Source organism: Podarcis vaucheri (assembly GCF_965113315.1).
Source record: "Podarcis vaucheri genome assembly, chromosome: 13".
In the NCBI taxonomy this organism is placed as follows: domain Eukaryota; kingdom Metazoa; phylum Chordata; class Lepidosauria; order Squamata; family Lacertidae; genus Podarcis; species Podarcis vaucheri.
In genome coordinates this window covers 21,208,831-21,224,131 of record NC_138751.1, presented here as the reverse complement: position 1 = coordinate 21,224,131, position 15,301 = coordinate 21,208,831, and the positions used below count along the sequence as shown (strand labels likewise).

The 15,301-nt window shown below is 44.7% G+C and overlaps 1 protein-coding gene and 1 long non-coding RNA gene across 11 annotated transcripts in view; one reads left to right on the top strand and one right to left on the bottom strand.

Moving 5' to 3' along the window:
* LOC309517647 (voltage-gated potassium channel KCNC1-like) overlaps positions 1 to 15,294 on the top strand; it is a 50,168-nt gene extending 34,874 nt beyond the window's left edge. The window contains exons 5-7 of one of the 7 annotated variants that reach the window (XR_014213216.1): positions 9,641 to 9,683; positions 11,238 to 11,296; positions 15,189 to 15,234. Coding sequence is in view for 4 of the 7 variants with exons in the window: in XM_082196971.1 (XP_082053097.1) it covers positions 5,979 to 6,076 (98 nt within the window). In the remaining 3 variants the exon portion in view is untranslated. Of the gene's footprint in view, positions 1 to 5,978; positions 6,100 to 9,640; positions 9,684 to 11,237; positions 11,297 to 12,451; positions 12,471 to 15,188 lie in introns of those variants that run through there. The other 6 variants (XR_014213217.1, XR_014213218.1, XM_082196973.1 and 3 more) reach the window with 6 other exon arrangements.
* LOC309517722 overlaps positions 1 to 15,301 on the bottom strand; it is a 129,375-nt gene that overhangs the window by 96,494 nt on the left and 17,580 nt on the right. The gene's annotated exons all lie outside the window — the stretch shown is intronic.

Here is a 15,301-nt window from a genome sequence, read left to right as displayed (position 1 = left end):
GTGGGTTTTCGCAGGGAAAGTGCTGGGACAAAAAAAAAAAAGCACTCAGACATGGAGATTTAAAGCACAGACCTGTGCCTAGAAACATGACACAAAAGGAAGTCTGGATGAACTCTGAGTTTCACCTGGTCCCCCAAGGCTTATTGGTGAAAATACCAGGACTGTCACCAGGATTAAAGGAAACTCTGATGATGAACTATATGAGTTTTAGCCAATTAATAAATTTAGATTTGCACAAATTTGAATATAGGTAAAGCAGTACCTCTGAAGGGGATTTTTTTATATACATCAGATACGTTTGTATCACAGCAGGTATTTTAGAAGAGAGATTTTCACATGCATACTATGTGTATATGTGCAGTAAAAGTAGAAATGCCTCTTTCAAGTGTGTTTGCTATATGCAGTTGTTAAGGATGCCTGCATTAAAACTAATACCTTTTTGGGACGATGGAATCTGCTGTCTGATTAATCAAAGCACCTTTTTAAACCAAGCAGATATTTTTATTAAACAATTAATGTAATTGTTTATTGATTAAACATTGTAGTGCTTAGGAAGAAATTCATTGCTAACGTGACTGATCTGTCTACAGTTCCCTTCATTTATCTGAAATGGGTAGCAGGGCCTATTTTGAATCCATCCCTGATATCCTTGCAATTCAATGCATATCTACCTAGAAGCAAGTCTCACTTAGTTAAGTGGAGGCTGGTTAGTGTTGTCCGTTTTTCAGCCAAACCTGCATAGGTGCCCCTTTAACTGCTGCTTGTTCTGCAACCATTAGCAATTGATCATGCATAGCTGTTTGCCAAAAAAGCTTAACCTGCTCTTTTCTGTTAATGGGCCAGAGGGGTCCTTCTACACCCACCTCACCTCCGCTGATACTCAATTCTAGCTACTAATGTAAGATTACTGAGGAATAGGGTCATGAGAGACTGAGAGAAAGTTATTCCTGAAGTTCAGGAGTAGCCTACTCAAAAATACTTTCAAGGAGTCTTGTGACACCTTAAAGACTAACAAATGTCACTGAGCTCGAGTCCATGAAAGCTTATGCCATAATAAATTGGTTGGAATTTAAAGGACTACAAGACTCTTAAATTGTTTTTGCTGCAAGAGATAATATAGCTACCCCTCTGGAATTTATAACAAAATACTTTGGCACTTCAAACACAATCCATCAGTAAAGGTTATGTTTACTGTACTCACAATTACAATGCAAGAACCCAAGTGCACTGTTCAGCTAAATGTATTTTGTGTTTAACAAGGTAGCAAATTGTAATTCCCAACCTCTATTTAGTCTTTTGTCCTCTCATAGTCAGTGTTAGGCTTCAATCAGCTAAACAAACAAACGTACCCCAAAACTTTGTTCTTCTGATTTTTTTTCAGGTCTTAATTAGAGCCTCAGGCTTTACTCAGTTAATCAACTAAATGTTTTGTTGATTAATGTAGGGACTAGTATTAATTGGTGGAGCTGACAGTGAAGTGTACAATCATATTTTGATCCCGACTGGCTACTGTAATAGTGAGTAAAAAAGAAAACAATCCTTTTGTTCTACCAAAATGTGTAACAGAGGGAGTTTTAACAGAATTAGCTGTTTGTATTCTTGCAAGGGAAACTGTCCCTGGTGAATTTTTTTTTAATATCTGCCATTTGATTAAAATAAATCTTTGTTATTATTCATAAGAGTTTTAGTTCATTAATCCATCAATCAAATATTTACATGTAGAAAAACCAACAAACTTGTGACAGAAGGTATCACCTTGGAAAAGGCATTTCCTCTTTCTCATAAAGGAGGGAATGCAAATGCTAAAATGGTGCTTACTTTTGGCAGTCTCTCTCTAGATTTACATTAAAGCTAGTTTCTAAAAAATTAAAATCTGATGCTGAATAGAACAGTGCTTTTGATCAACAAATATTTGCACCTGATTACCATAGGTGGAGTTCAGGGTGTCATAGTGGACAATTTTTGCTTTAATTGGGTAAAGGTCTACCTAGCCTTGTGTGTGCACTAAAGAAAATATCTACCTCTGTTCACTGCATTTGACCCCATTTTCCTTTCTTGGTCCTCCAAGCAAACATGGAGAAGCAAAGTTGTCCCCTCCCCACACTTGGCACACTTAAGCCAGTCTCAGTGGTCCCAGATATGCCAGAGTGCATTCTGGGATATCACCTAGGAGCACATGTGTGGGCGGAAATGTCCTTGGCAAAGAGCCACAGCAATCTTACCACCAGATTAAAAAGATGTCTGGACAAGCATGAATAAAGCGGTGGTGTTATTGAAATACCACTTGGTAATTTATCACATCACAGCCTCAGGATAAACATGATGCATGAAAAGCAGACTTAAGGCCGCAATCCATTAACCAGGCACTGTGGAGAGAGATCACCTGTTCACTTATATGAGGCTCCTTTTTGGAGTTAAGTGGGTTTTGGATTGCTGGATAAGAGAGAGAAGTAAAGGGCCAGAGGGGAGAAAGCCTGTTGTTCATAAGCAATTGCTAATTAATCCCAGTGTATGTAAATTAAAAAAGGAAGGGAAAGCATTGCTCTGATGTTCTTGCTTACTAGCTGAAGTATAAAGAGTGCTATGGTACCCTAGAGCCTAACAGCACAATCCTAACCACATCCACTCAGAATTAAGTCCTGTTGAGGACTTGGGCTTACTTCCAAGAAAGTGGAGTTAGAATTGGAGCACAACTAGTTTACTGTGGCGATAGCAGGCTGGTAGTTTTCCGATGTCTTGCCCTGAAGTAGCCCTTTCCATGTCACCTGTTCCCCCTAGAAGTTCCTGTGCATTGGCCACAGAACCTCTCTGTGTCGCAGATGGCTCTGGGGGATATCCAAGAACTCCGTATGCTCCAACTGTTTCAGTTTATGACGGACAGCCCCTATTTTGGGTTAACCGGCCTTGGTAAATCAGTGTCCCTATTTTTGCCTTGTGTGCTGTGCACAACCTACCATATTACTCACTGCAGGTGCTGGGGTATACTTTGGGTTGTGATCCATTACTAGACAGTTTTGTGGTTTCAAATATATCTTTAATCAAAATAACAACCACCTTGTGAAGGACAGGCTATTGCAGACTAAAGAAATAAAGCATGCAATGGACAGAGTAGAGTCTTCATTAACATGCCGTGGAGGGCTCTTTTGAATGAGGAGTATGACAAGCATGTTCCTGTTTTCATCTGTGAAATGCTTGGCACCCAATCAGTTCAAACTGGACATCAGCTGGGGCTGTTAAGCCAATCTGTTGCCCCCATGCAAATAGAGAGTACCCTTCTAGAGTGCTTACAGCATCTTTCGTATGTTTGCAGTTAAGAGATTAGACCAGCTGTTCATCTGGGATTTTAATCTACAAACACGTTTTTAAAAATACTCAATGTACTGTTCATTTGCATACACTTATTAAGCCCTAAGTATGTGAATATTCACTGACATATGCTTTTAAATCAAATATAATACTCAGGGCAAGACCACTGCTGATTTACTTATAGAGATTAATAAATCTCAATGGGTGCAAACTGTAACAAAATGTTGGAGGTGAGGTTTGAGTTAAGGCACACAGCTACAGAATCTGATTTCAGTAGCAGGGCTCATTCCCGGAATACATTACAGTAAAATAAATAGAATGTCTGAGCATGTGCAGAGCATCAGTTCCACTGAATAGCTGCAAAGTGTTATGCCAGATTTAATATTGGGGAGCAGAATTTTTAGGACAGATAGTAGGGGGTGATTTGTGCCCTCATACCTCTTGGAGATTAAGTGCTCTTTACATCCTAATCCAAATGTATGCAAATTAACATGGGAAATAGGCCACTGCTTTGTGCATCATTGTTAATCCAGATGTCTGCAAATGGAAATTTTCTTATTGCATAGCACCAAGGCTGAGCACGCGCGCACACACAATAAAATAAAATTAAAACTTGATATGAAGAGGGAGAGAGATCAAGCCAAGGACTGCTGGGTTAAACATTATGCTAAGTAAACGAGGGAGTGGGTCTTCTGTTCAGCATAGTCATGTTTCCAATGGGGTGGTGTAGTCCATCCTGTGCCTTGCACTAGTTGCCTATCATATTCCCTGTAGCTCAGAATATAATGGATGTTCCTTCATGGGAGGGTAGGGGGAGAGAGAGAGCTGTGTTCCCAGCTGGTGGAAAATTTAGGACATTGGTAGCCTGGCCAGCATGAGGAGACTGCTGAATACCATCTGCACCACAGAAAAATTCTTAGGCAAGGCAGGATGGGGCTGATGGGAGTGAGTCACAGAATCATAGGGTTTTATTTTGTTTTAAGCTCGTGTGCTGCTGTTTCCTCAGTGCTGCACACCATTATTTTCTGGGTCAGTGCAGCGGTGGAGCATATGCCCTTGCTGCCCAGGGTGGACGAGCTCCCGAGGGGTATGTGGTGTGGAGGGTGCCCTCCCAGGTGCGGGATAGCCACTTGAGTGCCCGGAGCGAGCCGCCCATGGCGGACATTCAGCATGCTGCCCGCCCGCGACTCCCAAGCCTCCCCCAAGCTGTCAAAATGAAAGGGAAAGGGGGGAATGGCACCGGCAAAGTGGCGCAGCTCCCCCCCTTACCCCGACGGCTCGGGGTAGGCCTGGGAGTCGTGGGCGGCATGCCGAATGTTACCCCCCTCAGTGAGGGCACCCAGGGCTGTCTGCCCCCACTGCCCCCCTTCCTATACCTCATGGTCTTGATGTGTCACAAGGGAGACCTGTTTGATTCCTGACCAATGCTTTGGCCATTTTAGGGAAGGTGCTACAGCTAAGCTGTAGAGCTCACAGTTTGCACACATAGCCCCAGGTTCAGTTGCTAGGATTTCCTGTTAAAAGCACAGCTTTTCTCTTCTTATTTAACCATTATTTCTAGATTGCCTCCAAACAAAAACATCTACAAGATGCTGTATGTTACTGGCTTTCATTATATGCCACCTTTCCTCTAAGGTGGTCAAGGCAGCAGACAAGCCACCCTCATTTTCTTCATCACCACCATCATCACAACGTAGGGCTGTGCTGACTAATGGTCACTGGCCCAAGGTGAACTCATTCTTGAACTGGGATTTGAGGCTTCCCCCATGCCAAGTCCCAACAATAGTACCTTACTGAGGACATTGTTAAATAATTTTGCAGCTCGTTCAGATAGATTGGGAATCAAGCAAGCCAGCAAGCAGCAGTGAAAATGACGTGACCGCTGGAGTCTACTGTCCCAAATCAGGATAAGCATAGCAGGAGATCACCTGCCTCTTTTAACAAGAAATTAATTTCAAGCCAAGTAATAATAAATAAAATATGCAAGCAGCTTTGTTAGTTAATAATAATAATAATAATGCCACATTTATTAAACAAAAGCACTATCCAGTCATAATTAAGTAATAATAAAGCAATGAAAATTATAGCTGTAGTTTAAAAACAGCTTAGAATGATTGAGGCAGAAGTCTGCTCTGTCATTAAACATGACATACTAATAGCCCTCCACTTCCTCTCTGAAGCCTGCACAGAGAATTATTCCCCACTACTTTTATCCTCATAAACCGCACAGTGAGTTAGGTTAGGCACAGAGATAGTGCCGCCTAGTGAATTCCGTGGTTAAGTGGGGATTTGAACCCAGGTCTCTCTCATCTACGGCAAGCGTCCTAACCATGATATCATGCAGATTTACCTCTTAGTGGTAGTGCGTTAGAAGCTAAAAGCTAAAAAAAGCAGGACTCCTGAGGAAGGGAAACCCAATGTATCAGGACAGGTGAGTCTGGGCACCAGGAGTCCTGAGCTCAGGTTGGGAGATGGGCAAGAGAGGGGTGAGGGGTGGGAGAGGGGTGTTTCACAGCTGTGCCTTCCTCTACTTCATCACATGCCCATCTTCAGTGCCTCCTCCTCACACATCCTCTGTCTGTTTCTCCTACCCCCTTTTCATTTCCATCCATTGCTCCTACCCCCTATCCTTCTCCCTCTACCCCACTGCCCACCAAACCCGGGCCCCATAGGCGCCCGCCGCCTGCCGCAGCCAGCATCAGACTCCTCTGCCACCTCCTGGTACCTGCATGACTACAATGCCAACGCGGCCCCCTGGAAGCATGAGTAGGATGCCTGGAATGCAGGGAATTGGTGAGTAGGCTCCCCACATCACCCCACTCCCCACCCCATTACTCACTCTTGCAGTTTAGTCCTCCTTGTCGCTTGCCTTCCCTGCAAAACTCGCCACCATTGACCACTTTGCAGCTCCCCTCCTCCAGCACCTAGAGTTACCAGCTGCATTTCTGGAAGGGCTCAGGTGAAGAATAAACCAGTTGAAGTGAGGAACCAAAATGCTCCACCCATAGTTGCATAGAGAGGAAAGCAAATACGAAAAAATGCCAAGAAAGAAACAGAAGCAGCCATTTTGGGGCTCGTTGGAGAATGCAAGAGAATGAGGTCATACAGGACCTGCTGGATCGCTACTAACCTACGTAGCATCTAGCTGGATCTTCAGGATTTCCCTGGAGGAAGAGGACTGGGCTTTATTGGTTCTCCCTGGTGTGGTGGGCATAGTAATGTCAAAATAAGGCCCCTAGAATAGATAGATAGATAGATAGATAGATAGATAGATAGATAGATAGATAGATAGATATAGATAGATTTGCACATTTATATAGGTTGCAGGTTTCAACACACTCCCCCCCCATTAGTGTTGCTGCATTGAAGTTATCTTGGCACAGAATGCTGCTCTCCATTTTTACTGCAGACTACACATAACGCTGAGACTCTGAGGCAATTCCACCAATGCTACCTGTAGGGTTTAGGGTTTAAGGGGAGCCCTGTTAGATCTTCCCAAATATGGTTTTCCTTCTCCTTTTTCTTCTGCTGCTGTTGCCATTCAACTCTTCTTTCTGAAGGAGTTCCAGTTGGTCATTCAACACCATCAAAAACGGATCAGAATTCTAGTCAACAGTTTCTAAGCGGCTGATCCTCTTTTGTCTGTCCTGATCCTGAATCAACAGCCAATTTCACTGAACAATTTCCAAACTCCATTATTAGGAGAGAAGCTTCTCACATGGCCTGACTTTGGTACCTGGCATAGGGGGGAGGCAACTGGCTGGTTCTGCCCCCAGCACCCCCTTCACTTTGGCTCCTGGCAGTGGCACTAGCCTCGTATACCATGCTCACTTGCTGATTGGCATATCTGACGGAAGGAGTGCTGTTGGGGAAGTGAGTGAGGGCATACGAGGGGGACGCCCCTTTAGCTTTTGTTGCCTTATAAGTGAACAAGCTGGTGAACACCATGAAGAAAAAGTGGACCATCCACCAGCCTCTCTCTGGCACTTGCTTGCAGGGGTGTTACACTCTTGGGCAGGCATTCCCATCATCCCTAGCTAACAGGACCAGTGATCAGGGAAATTGTAGTCCCAAACATCTGGAGGGCCGGAGTTTGCCTATGCCTGCTCTTGGGCTTACCTGTTGGTGACATAACGAGCCACTGTCATCAGGCAAAGCTGTTCACATGCATGCACAAATCACAGAATCATAGAACTGTAGAGTTGGAAGGGACCCTGAGGGTCATCTGGTCCAGCCCCCTGGAATGCAGGACTCTCAAGTGAGGGTAGGCACTAGAGGGCGTTAAGAAGAGCCTGCTCAGGCAGCCCCTAAAACCTGGATCCAGCCCCACTTCTCTTGAACCACTTTCTCCACCTCATGCATCAATTTATAAACCTGTATTACTTCAAATTTCCATGGAAGGAGGGGGGGCTCTGCTTGTGTGATTTGTGCAAAGCTGTTTAGCCTTGCCTTTCTCAAAATCCAAAATGACATGGTGATTGGAATGAACTGAAACCTGTCCTTGAACAGACACTGCACACAGTTCCCCAGAGGCCCTGCATATGTGTGAAATGCATTTAGCATACAGTTGCACAAAAAACACCCCCTTCACTGAGCTGTGAGAAATTCTGGAGGCAGCACCAGTGGGCTTAATTTCCTTTGGATAGGAAAGCACTGGTAGAGATTCACTAAGAGTGCCTTGGCAATATATTTGTTTGACAAATATACCAGCAGAATATAAGTGGAAGCGAGCAGGCACTGCTACAGGGAGAGAGCATCTTGGGCAACCCCCAGGCTCCATCACTCATTTCAACGAACTCCACATAGAAACCCTTTGCTCTGAGCCTTCTGGACTGCTACTTTGCAGTCACTCGCTCTTTTTACACACACACACACACACACACACACACACACACACACACACACGCCAGTCCCACTGTTCACCAGAAAAAGCATTACTTTCTCCAAGTTCTGATAGGTATCTCAGGGCGCTTCCAGACTGTCACTATTTTGGGGTAGGATTCAGTCACATACTGGCAAATTCAGGCTGTGCAATTATAGTTGATTGGGAAGTCCTGTACAACAAACCTGCTGCCCCACCCCGCCCACACCCAAAAACAGAAGGTGACAGAAACTGGAAACTTAGGGATAACACTTGCTTGACACAGCACTATCTATTCTCCCCACAAACAAATCAGGGGGAATGTGCTGATAGCATCTAATCTCTCAAAAAAAAAATCAGAATAAACACTCATTAAACAGGTAGTGTAGAAGTGACCTTGTTCAAAGGACCAGAGAGATTCCTCTCCTATCTAGTGGCCTTCTCCTGACTAGTAGCGTCTGTTGATCAGCCAGCCATTGACCAGTCATCCTAGACTATTAATAAGCAGTAAATTACAATGAAATGCTGATAGGTTGGTAGACCATGTCATAGTATCGCAGAGTTGGAAGGGACTCCAAGAGTCATTCTAGACCCCTAGATCCTTTTCACATGTACTACTGGCAAGCCAGGTCTATTATTTTCAAAATCACAACTCAAGCTTAACAAAGTAAAACAAAAAACAAAGAGCCCCTACCCCAAGGAGCTTACAATCTCAATTTTGACAGTGAGAGGGACAAAGGGGAGAGGCAAGGCAAGAAAATATGAATGCGAGTATATGCAGTTATGTATTCTTAGTCCCACCACTCAATGGGAGCATTCTGTATAAGTGTGTACAGGACTGCAGCTTAAGTTTCTGGTAGGGATGTTGTCTCTAAACTAGGCCCATCATGAAACAGCTCTGAATTCTGTTTGCTTTGAGAGGGGAGCTCTATATTTCTACCCCTTTCCCCACCTTTCATAACTATAGGCACTCAGATGTCTTTACAACCCACCCACCCCGGTATCCCATGTGCTTGTGGCTTATTTCATATTGTCTGTTTTCATTTTCAGGGCAAATATTGCGCCTGTCCACAGAAGGGAACACGATTGGGGGGCCCCATAGCTCTGGATTTGAGGATGCCCATAGAGACACAACAGGGTGGGGATGAGTGCAGGAGCTGTACTCCACAACACACACTCACAGAGTAAAGAATCATGCTCAGAAGATGAAACTGAGAAATGTGTGTTGCTGGAGGAGTCAGCAGGGATGGTGAGGAAGAGGGATGGGGGAATGAAGTGCACTTGGGAGTGTGGGCTTGATTTGGTGTAAGGCTAGAAGCATAAAAGGAAATAGGGATAGGTTAGCACAAAGGATAAGTATATTTGAACTGCACAAGGACCTATTAAGATGCTGGGCTCCCCTCGTGTTCTCCCCAAAGATGGGCTGCACCAATATTTGATTCCAATTAATGCCCCATTTCATACGTCTTGTAGGGTCCACCCTGTATTCTCGTAACGCCCCGACCGCGTGAGCCAGGTACGTAACTCACTCCACACACCTTAGCCTGCTTGTTTTTTGCACCCAGGGGGAATATTTTCCGTTTTCCACAGGGAGCCGTTTGGATGAGGCTGACACCTCTTGCAGCCTCACCCCAGCGTCCAATGCATGGGGGTGGGGTGGGAAAGTGGAGGAGAGCATCAGAAAGAATGCCTTCTTACACCAGACTTGTGAAAAAGACCATTCTAGGGTCTCCATACGTCCGGAATTTCCCAGACATATCCTGAAAGCTGCAGTTGGAAGCAGTGTCCGGGCATAATCTGCTTTTTTAAAAAAATGTCCGGGAAAATCCGGACATATGGCAACCTGTGTTGGCACAATGTTGTTTTTTGGTGATTTTCCTTAAAAAATAGCTTAAAAACATCCTTTCTTTTGCGAATTTGCCAGAAGAAAATTATTCAAAAATAAAAATAAATAAATAAAGCACAACAACCGGATTTTCACTGTTTGAAATATGGCAACCCTAGTTGTTTGCCTGTCTAATCTCCTTTTCTTATCCATCTGTGGTGTTAAAGAAACAAAGGCATCAATTTAGATGAAGGTTGTATGCATGGTTGCTTGGATGCAGTTCTTAACTCACCCCAGATGAGAAGGTGAATGACTAATTCTGCCTGCCCTTGAGGTTTCCTAGGATTAGCTACACACTCGCCCATCCCCAGCATCCCCTTTCTAAACTGCTGTCCAACGGGTCTGGTGCCAGAAAGCCACTATTGCAAATCCTGTGGCTGCACTCCTCTCTCCATCTGTAGACAATCTCCACTATCCTGTTTCCTGGTGCAGATTGCCATGCATATGGAATTGAGACCTATGTGCAAAATCCTATTTAAAAGTGTGAAGGAGATAAAGGTGCACCTTTGTTGTGGTTGTAAAATCAAATTTTGTGTGTGTGTGTGTGTGTGTGTGTGTGTGTAAGTAAAGAAGAGGTAAGTGTGAAACTGGGCACCTGGTGAACATGTTCAAAAAGTGCTGCATGCCAGGGAAGCTCTGCTCTCCATCTGCACATGCAAAACCTGGATAAGCAAATGAAAGGAAATGTGACAAACACAATCAAAGTGTTTGCACATCTGCATTTGTACCTGTTTGCAGGTGAAGCTTTTTCTGCTCTTGCAAAATGGGCTAAATGTGCAACTTACTGCTGGGTTGCACATGGTTATGAAAACTTGCATATGCAAATAGAAGAGATAAGCTCCGTGTGTCTGAAGTTTTGTTTCACAGAAGTGACTTGTACACAGGAAACATCTGTGAAGCAATCCTCAGAATGTGCAAATTTGACTCTCATGCAAGTGCTGCCTGTGCCATTGAAAAGTGCACCTGGCAGCATGAGGAATGTGCACTTTTGCACGTGCCGTTTTTCTCCCCCTCCTCATTCCCGTTGTGTGCATCAGTAAGTGTGCATCAGTTCCTTGCAAAATTAACCCCCTTTCTCATGCACACAAAGGAAGTGAACATTGCTCTTTGCCGCTTGCACAACCTGTCCTGCTTAGCATTTTCAGCGCGGTGTGATCAGGTCTCCGTGTCTTTCTCTGTCTCCAGCTCTGATTACCGCCTGAGACTGGCTGGGCATGTGAACTCCAGCGCCCCCCCGGAGGCAGGTCAGCCCTGCTCAATGCTTTCAATCCAATCTCAGCGTGTTGTCGCTTCTGCTCCTGGGGTGGGCTGCCTGGCAGATGGGAATCCTCAGGGTATCACACTCTGTGCAATAAGGTCCTTTTTCTGCACCCTGATCAGAGCTGAGTTGGGAGCACTTGTTCATGCACGGATCCTTTGTGTAGTGGTGTTGAGATGCAGCTGTCTCCATGGTGGAGCAGCTCTTCCACATGCAGGTAAGCCTCACTGTGAGGCTTTCATGGGCAGAGAAACTGGGCCTTGCTTTGCAGTAGGTTTAGTGTGATACCCTGAAGAAAAGGCTGACATCTCTGTATTGCATACTTTAAACATCCAGTAACATGCTAGTCTGGTAAACAGAGCATGCTGTATAGACACTGCTTATCTGCATGCATGCATAACATAACACATTACATGGCATGTAGTATGCCACAGGCATATGTGGTGGCATGTTTTCCATGTGCATGTTATGCAGCATAGTTTCTAAGACATCCTACTCCAACATACAGTGTGCTGCAGAAGTGCACAGCACATATATTGACATGCCACAGACACACAGGGTCACAGGTAGTGTGCTGTAAACGTGGTACATGAAGTTTCACCGTATTCATAAATATGCATACACACTGTTTATAACCGTGCTACGTATTGGTCCAGCACAGCACATGCTTGCAGTTGTGGTTCATGTGTTAACACACTAGCAACACATACTACATGCATTCTGATAAGCAGGTCCACACACCCTACGGCAGCCTTCCACAGCCCAGTGCGTTCTAGATGCTGTTGGACTACATTTCCCATCATGCTTCACCACTGGCCATGCTGGCTGAGCTATTGGGAGTTGTAGGCCAGCAGCATCTGGAAGCCACCAGATTGGGGAAGGCTGCATTGTGATACATGCTTGGCCACGGGCAGAATATGCAACCCCCGTTGATGTCATTTTTGCATACTGCTCCATCAGACATTCTGATTAAATGCATACTATTAATATCCGTACACATATCTGCTCTAGTTCACAGTCTGCATCGTACCCAGTACCATATTGTTCCAACACATACATTTTATACATAGTTCATGCTACATAATGCAGTCTGTTGTGACCTCCAAACCCATGCATACATATGTGATTACATGTTATTCAGCTCCGAGGTGTCCTTTATTATGTACTCCGATGGCAGATCAGTGACATGTAAGTATCTATTTATATCTTCATTTGTTTTTGTGTATATAAGTTTTTTCTTAGAGAGGCTCCAACTGTGTGTTGTCTGCACTGTAAACTGCAGTCCCTTCCCTTGGAAGCTGCTGTGACTGAACACACCACATGTAGTGATCACCTTCTGCCCCTAGGTGCCACGTAGGATGCCACGAGGGCACTTACCTGCCCCCCTTCCACACATAATATGCTAAGCAACTATGTTACAGTTCAAAACAGGCTCAATTCCCATGCATCTCGTCCCCCTGGCCTGTTTTAAGAGGAATGCGAGCACGATGTACATGTTTTTGCTTGTGTTGCATGCCTAGCTTTGTGGGGAACCTATCTGTGAGCATGTAATGGGGGGCAGTGAGGATTTCTGCTTCCTAGGGAAACAGAGGAGAGATGTAGGAAATGATATAGGGTGGAGCAGCAGGAAGCCAGACTAGGATTCTCCAGAGAATGAAAAGCATATAGTCAGTTCCCCACAGCATAAGATCAGCTTATATGAAAGACTATTTGCTACTTTTTTCTAATTATGTTTACAAAAAACCCACCACAATCTTTAAATGGCAATCATGTAAGCCAAGCCGGTATTATTATTGGCAATGCTAATTTCAGGAGGGGTTTTTTTTTGGGGGGGGGGGAACAGTCCCTTGGGCAAGACATTCTCAGTGTTCCCATCAGCCAAACAGGCCCACTTTGTTCTGCTTGCCACTGTTCCCATTGCCCATTTCCTGGCCTCACCCTCTGTGCCCAATTCACAGCACTTTCTAGAGGGAAAGGGCAAAACATGCAGAGGTTACTGCAGAGGCATGTAGAGGTTCTCCTCACCCATATAAGGTAGATGAACAGGCTGCATCAAGAGCAGAGTGGAGGAGCAGTCAGGCTAGGAGGCTCTGAGGGTCAACAGTGGCAACCCTTGACAGCAGCCCTAATTATTACGGCTGCAACATTTAATTGATTAATCAGGTAGGTTAACCAACTAAAGACAAGTATGGCTTTTTCGTCTAAATTATGATTTGGGTCAAACACAAATTCATTCAGATTTAATCAACTAAGACTATTCTATGAATAGTATCATAGAATCACAGAGTTGGAAGGGTTATCTAGTCTAACCCACTGCAGTGCAGGAATATTTTGCTCAATGTCAGGCTCAAATCCATGACTCTGAGATTAAGAGTCTCATGGTCTACTGACTGAGCTTTCCCAGCTGAGCTGTAGTCCTAATTATTATTATTATTATTATTATTATTATTATTATTATTATTATCATCCCTTTATTATAGGATGAGAAGAAACAATGGCTTGCCAAGGCAGATTCTTAACGGCCAAAATAGCCGTGATACTTAATGTGTCTTTTTGGGTTTCAAAAATGCAAAACAGCCACTACTGGGGGCAGGGGCTAATAATTATCAATATCATTACCAAGCAGGGAGGGAAAGTTTAACCTTTTCCTCCTTTGCTGTGGTCTTGACAGAAAGTGTTCCTTTGAAGCTGATCTTTGCAGGAAGAAGAAACTGGGGCAAATGGGAGATTTCTTCACAGTGCGGTACAGTACCAGTTTCAGATGCAGGATTCCCCCTCCCTCCACAGCTGCTGTGGTTCTAAACATGATCAGCTCCCTCCAGCTGATGCTAAGAGTTTTGCTTTGTTTTTTAAGGCTGAATGTTAAATGCAAAGAGGCATCCATTTAAGGTCACGTCTAGTTTGGCCCTCAGCAAGTTCAGTTTCAGCTAACAGCTCATGCTCTTCAAGACTGAGGCCACAGAGCTTCCAGTTAAGGAATGCTTTGGCTTAGAACTATGATTGTGGGATAATGTTTCCAAGTTCAACATGGAAGGTTGAGCCTGAGACTGGTTGTAGAAGGTAACATTGATTTGGGAGATGGTCAGGAATGGTGGTATGAGAAGCAGGCAGGCACAGGCTGACTGACAGCCCAAGGAACCCAAACCAGGGTTGGCGGCTTTGCACAGCTTTCTGGGACATTTTGTCCGCATGTGGCATCTGAAGCTTGCTGAGCTGATAGCTACAACTCTGCCCTCTAGCAATCTAGAGCAGCAGCACTGGGGAAGGGTTATAGTTCAGCGGCAGAGCACAAGCACTGTGTGCAGAACACCCCAGATTCAATTCCTTTAATTTTCAAGTGGCAAGTCTGAGAAAGACCTCGGCTTGAAACCTTGGAGAACTGCTGGCAATTAGAGTAAGACAGTGGCTATGTTTGAACATCAGCCAGCGGCTTCATAAACCTTCATAAATTTGGCTTAATGTCATTTAACAAGCTGGGATTTGCTCAGCCAAAATTATCTTGGTTTGTTAATCAGCGTCAAGACAAAGTTCCTTGCTTCAGACCTAATAGGGAACTTTTGGTAAAAGCAAAATCTTTGCCAAATCCCAGGGCATGAAGGGAAGGTTGAAAGAGAAGCACCAGGCCACAGTGCGCAGGTACAGCTTCATTGAATGTATGAAGCCATCAACAAATCTCCAGATGTGGCCAGTGCTGAGCTAAGAGGACCAAGAATCTAGTATATCAGGCATATGAAGTGTAGCAGAGGGCAGCTCCCTCCTCTAGCATACTGCTATGGTTGCTAGTGCCAGAGTCCCTACTGTGAGAGAGTCAGGGCCATAACTTGACCTGTGTTCCTCTTCCCCTGTTCACCCCTTTCACTTCTCTCCTTTCCCCACAGCGCTTCCAACAGGCTATGAGAAGTCCCACAGCCTGAACAGCATTGCTGGACTGCGCCTGTCTCCGGCGCCCACTCCTTTCGGCTCGCCTGGTTCTGTCCGACGTCCCCGCTCG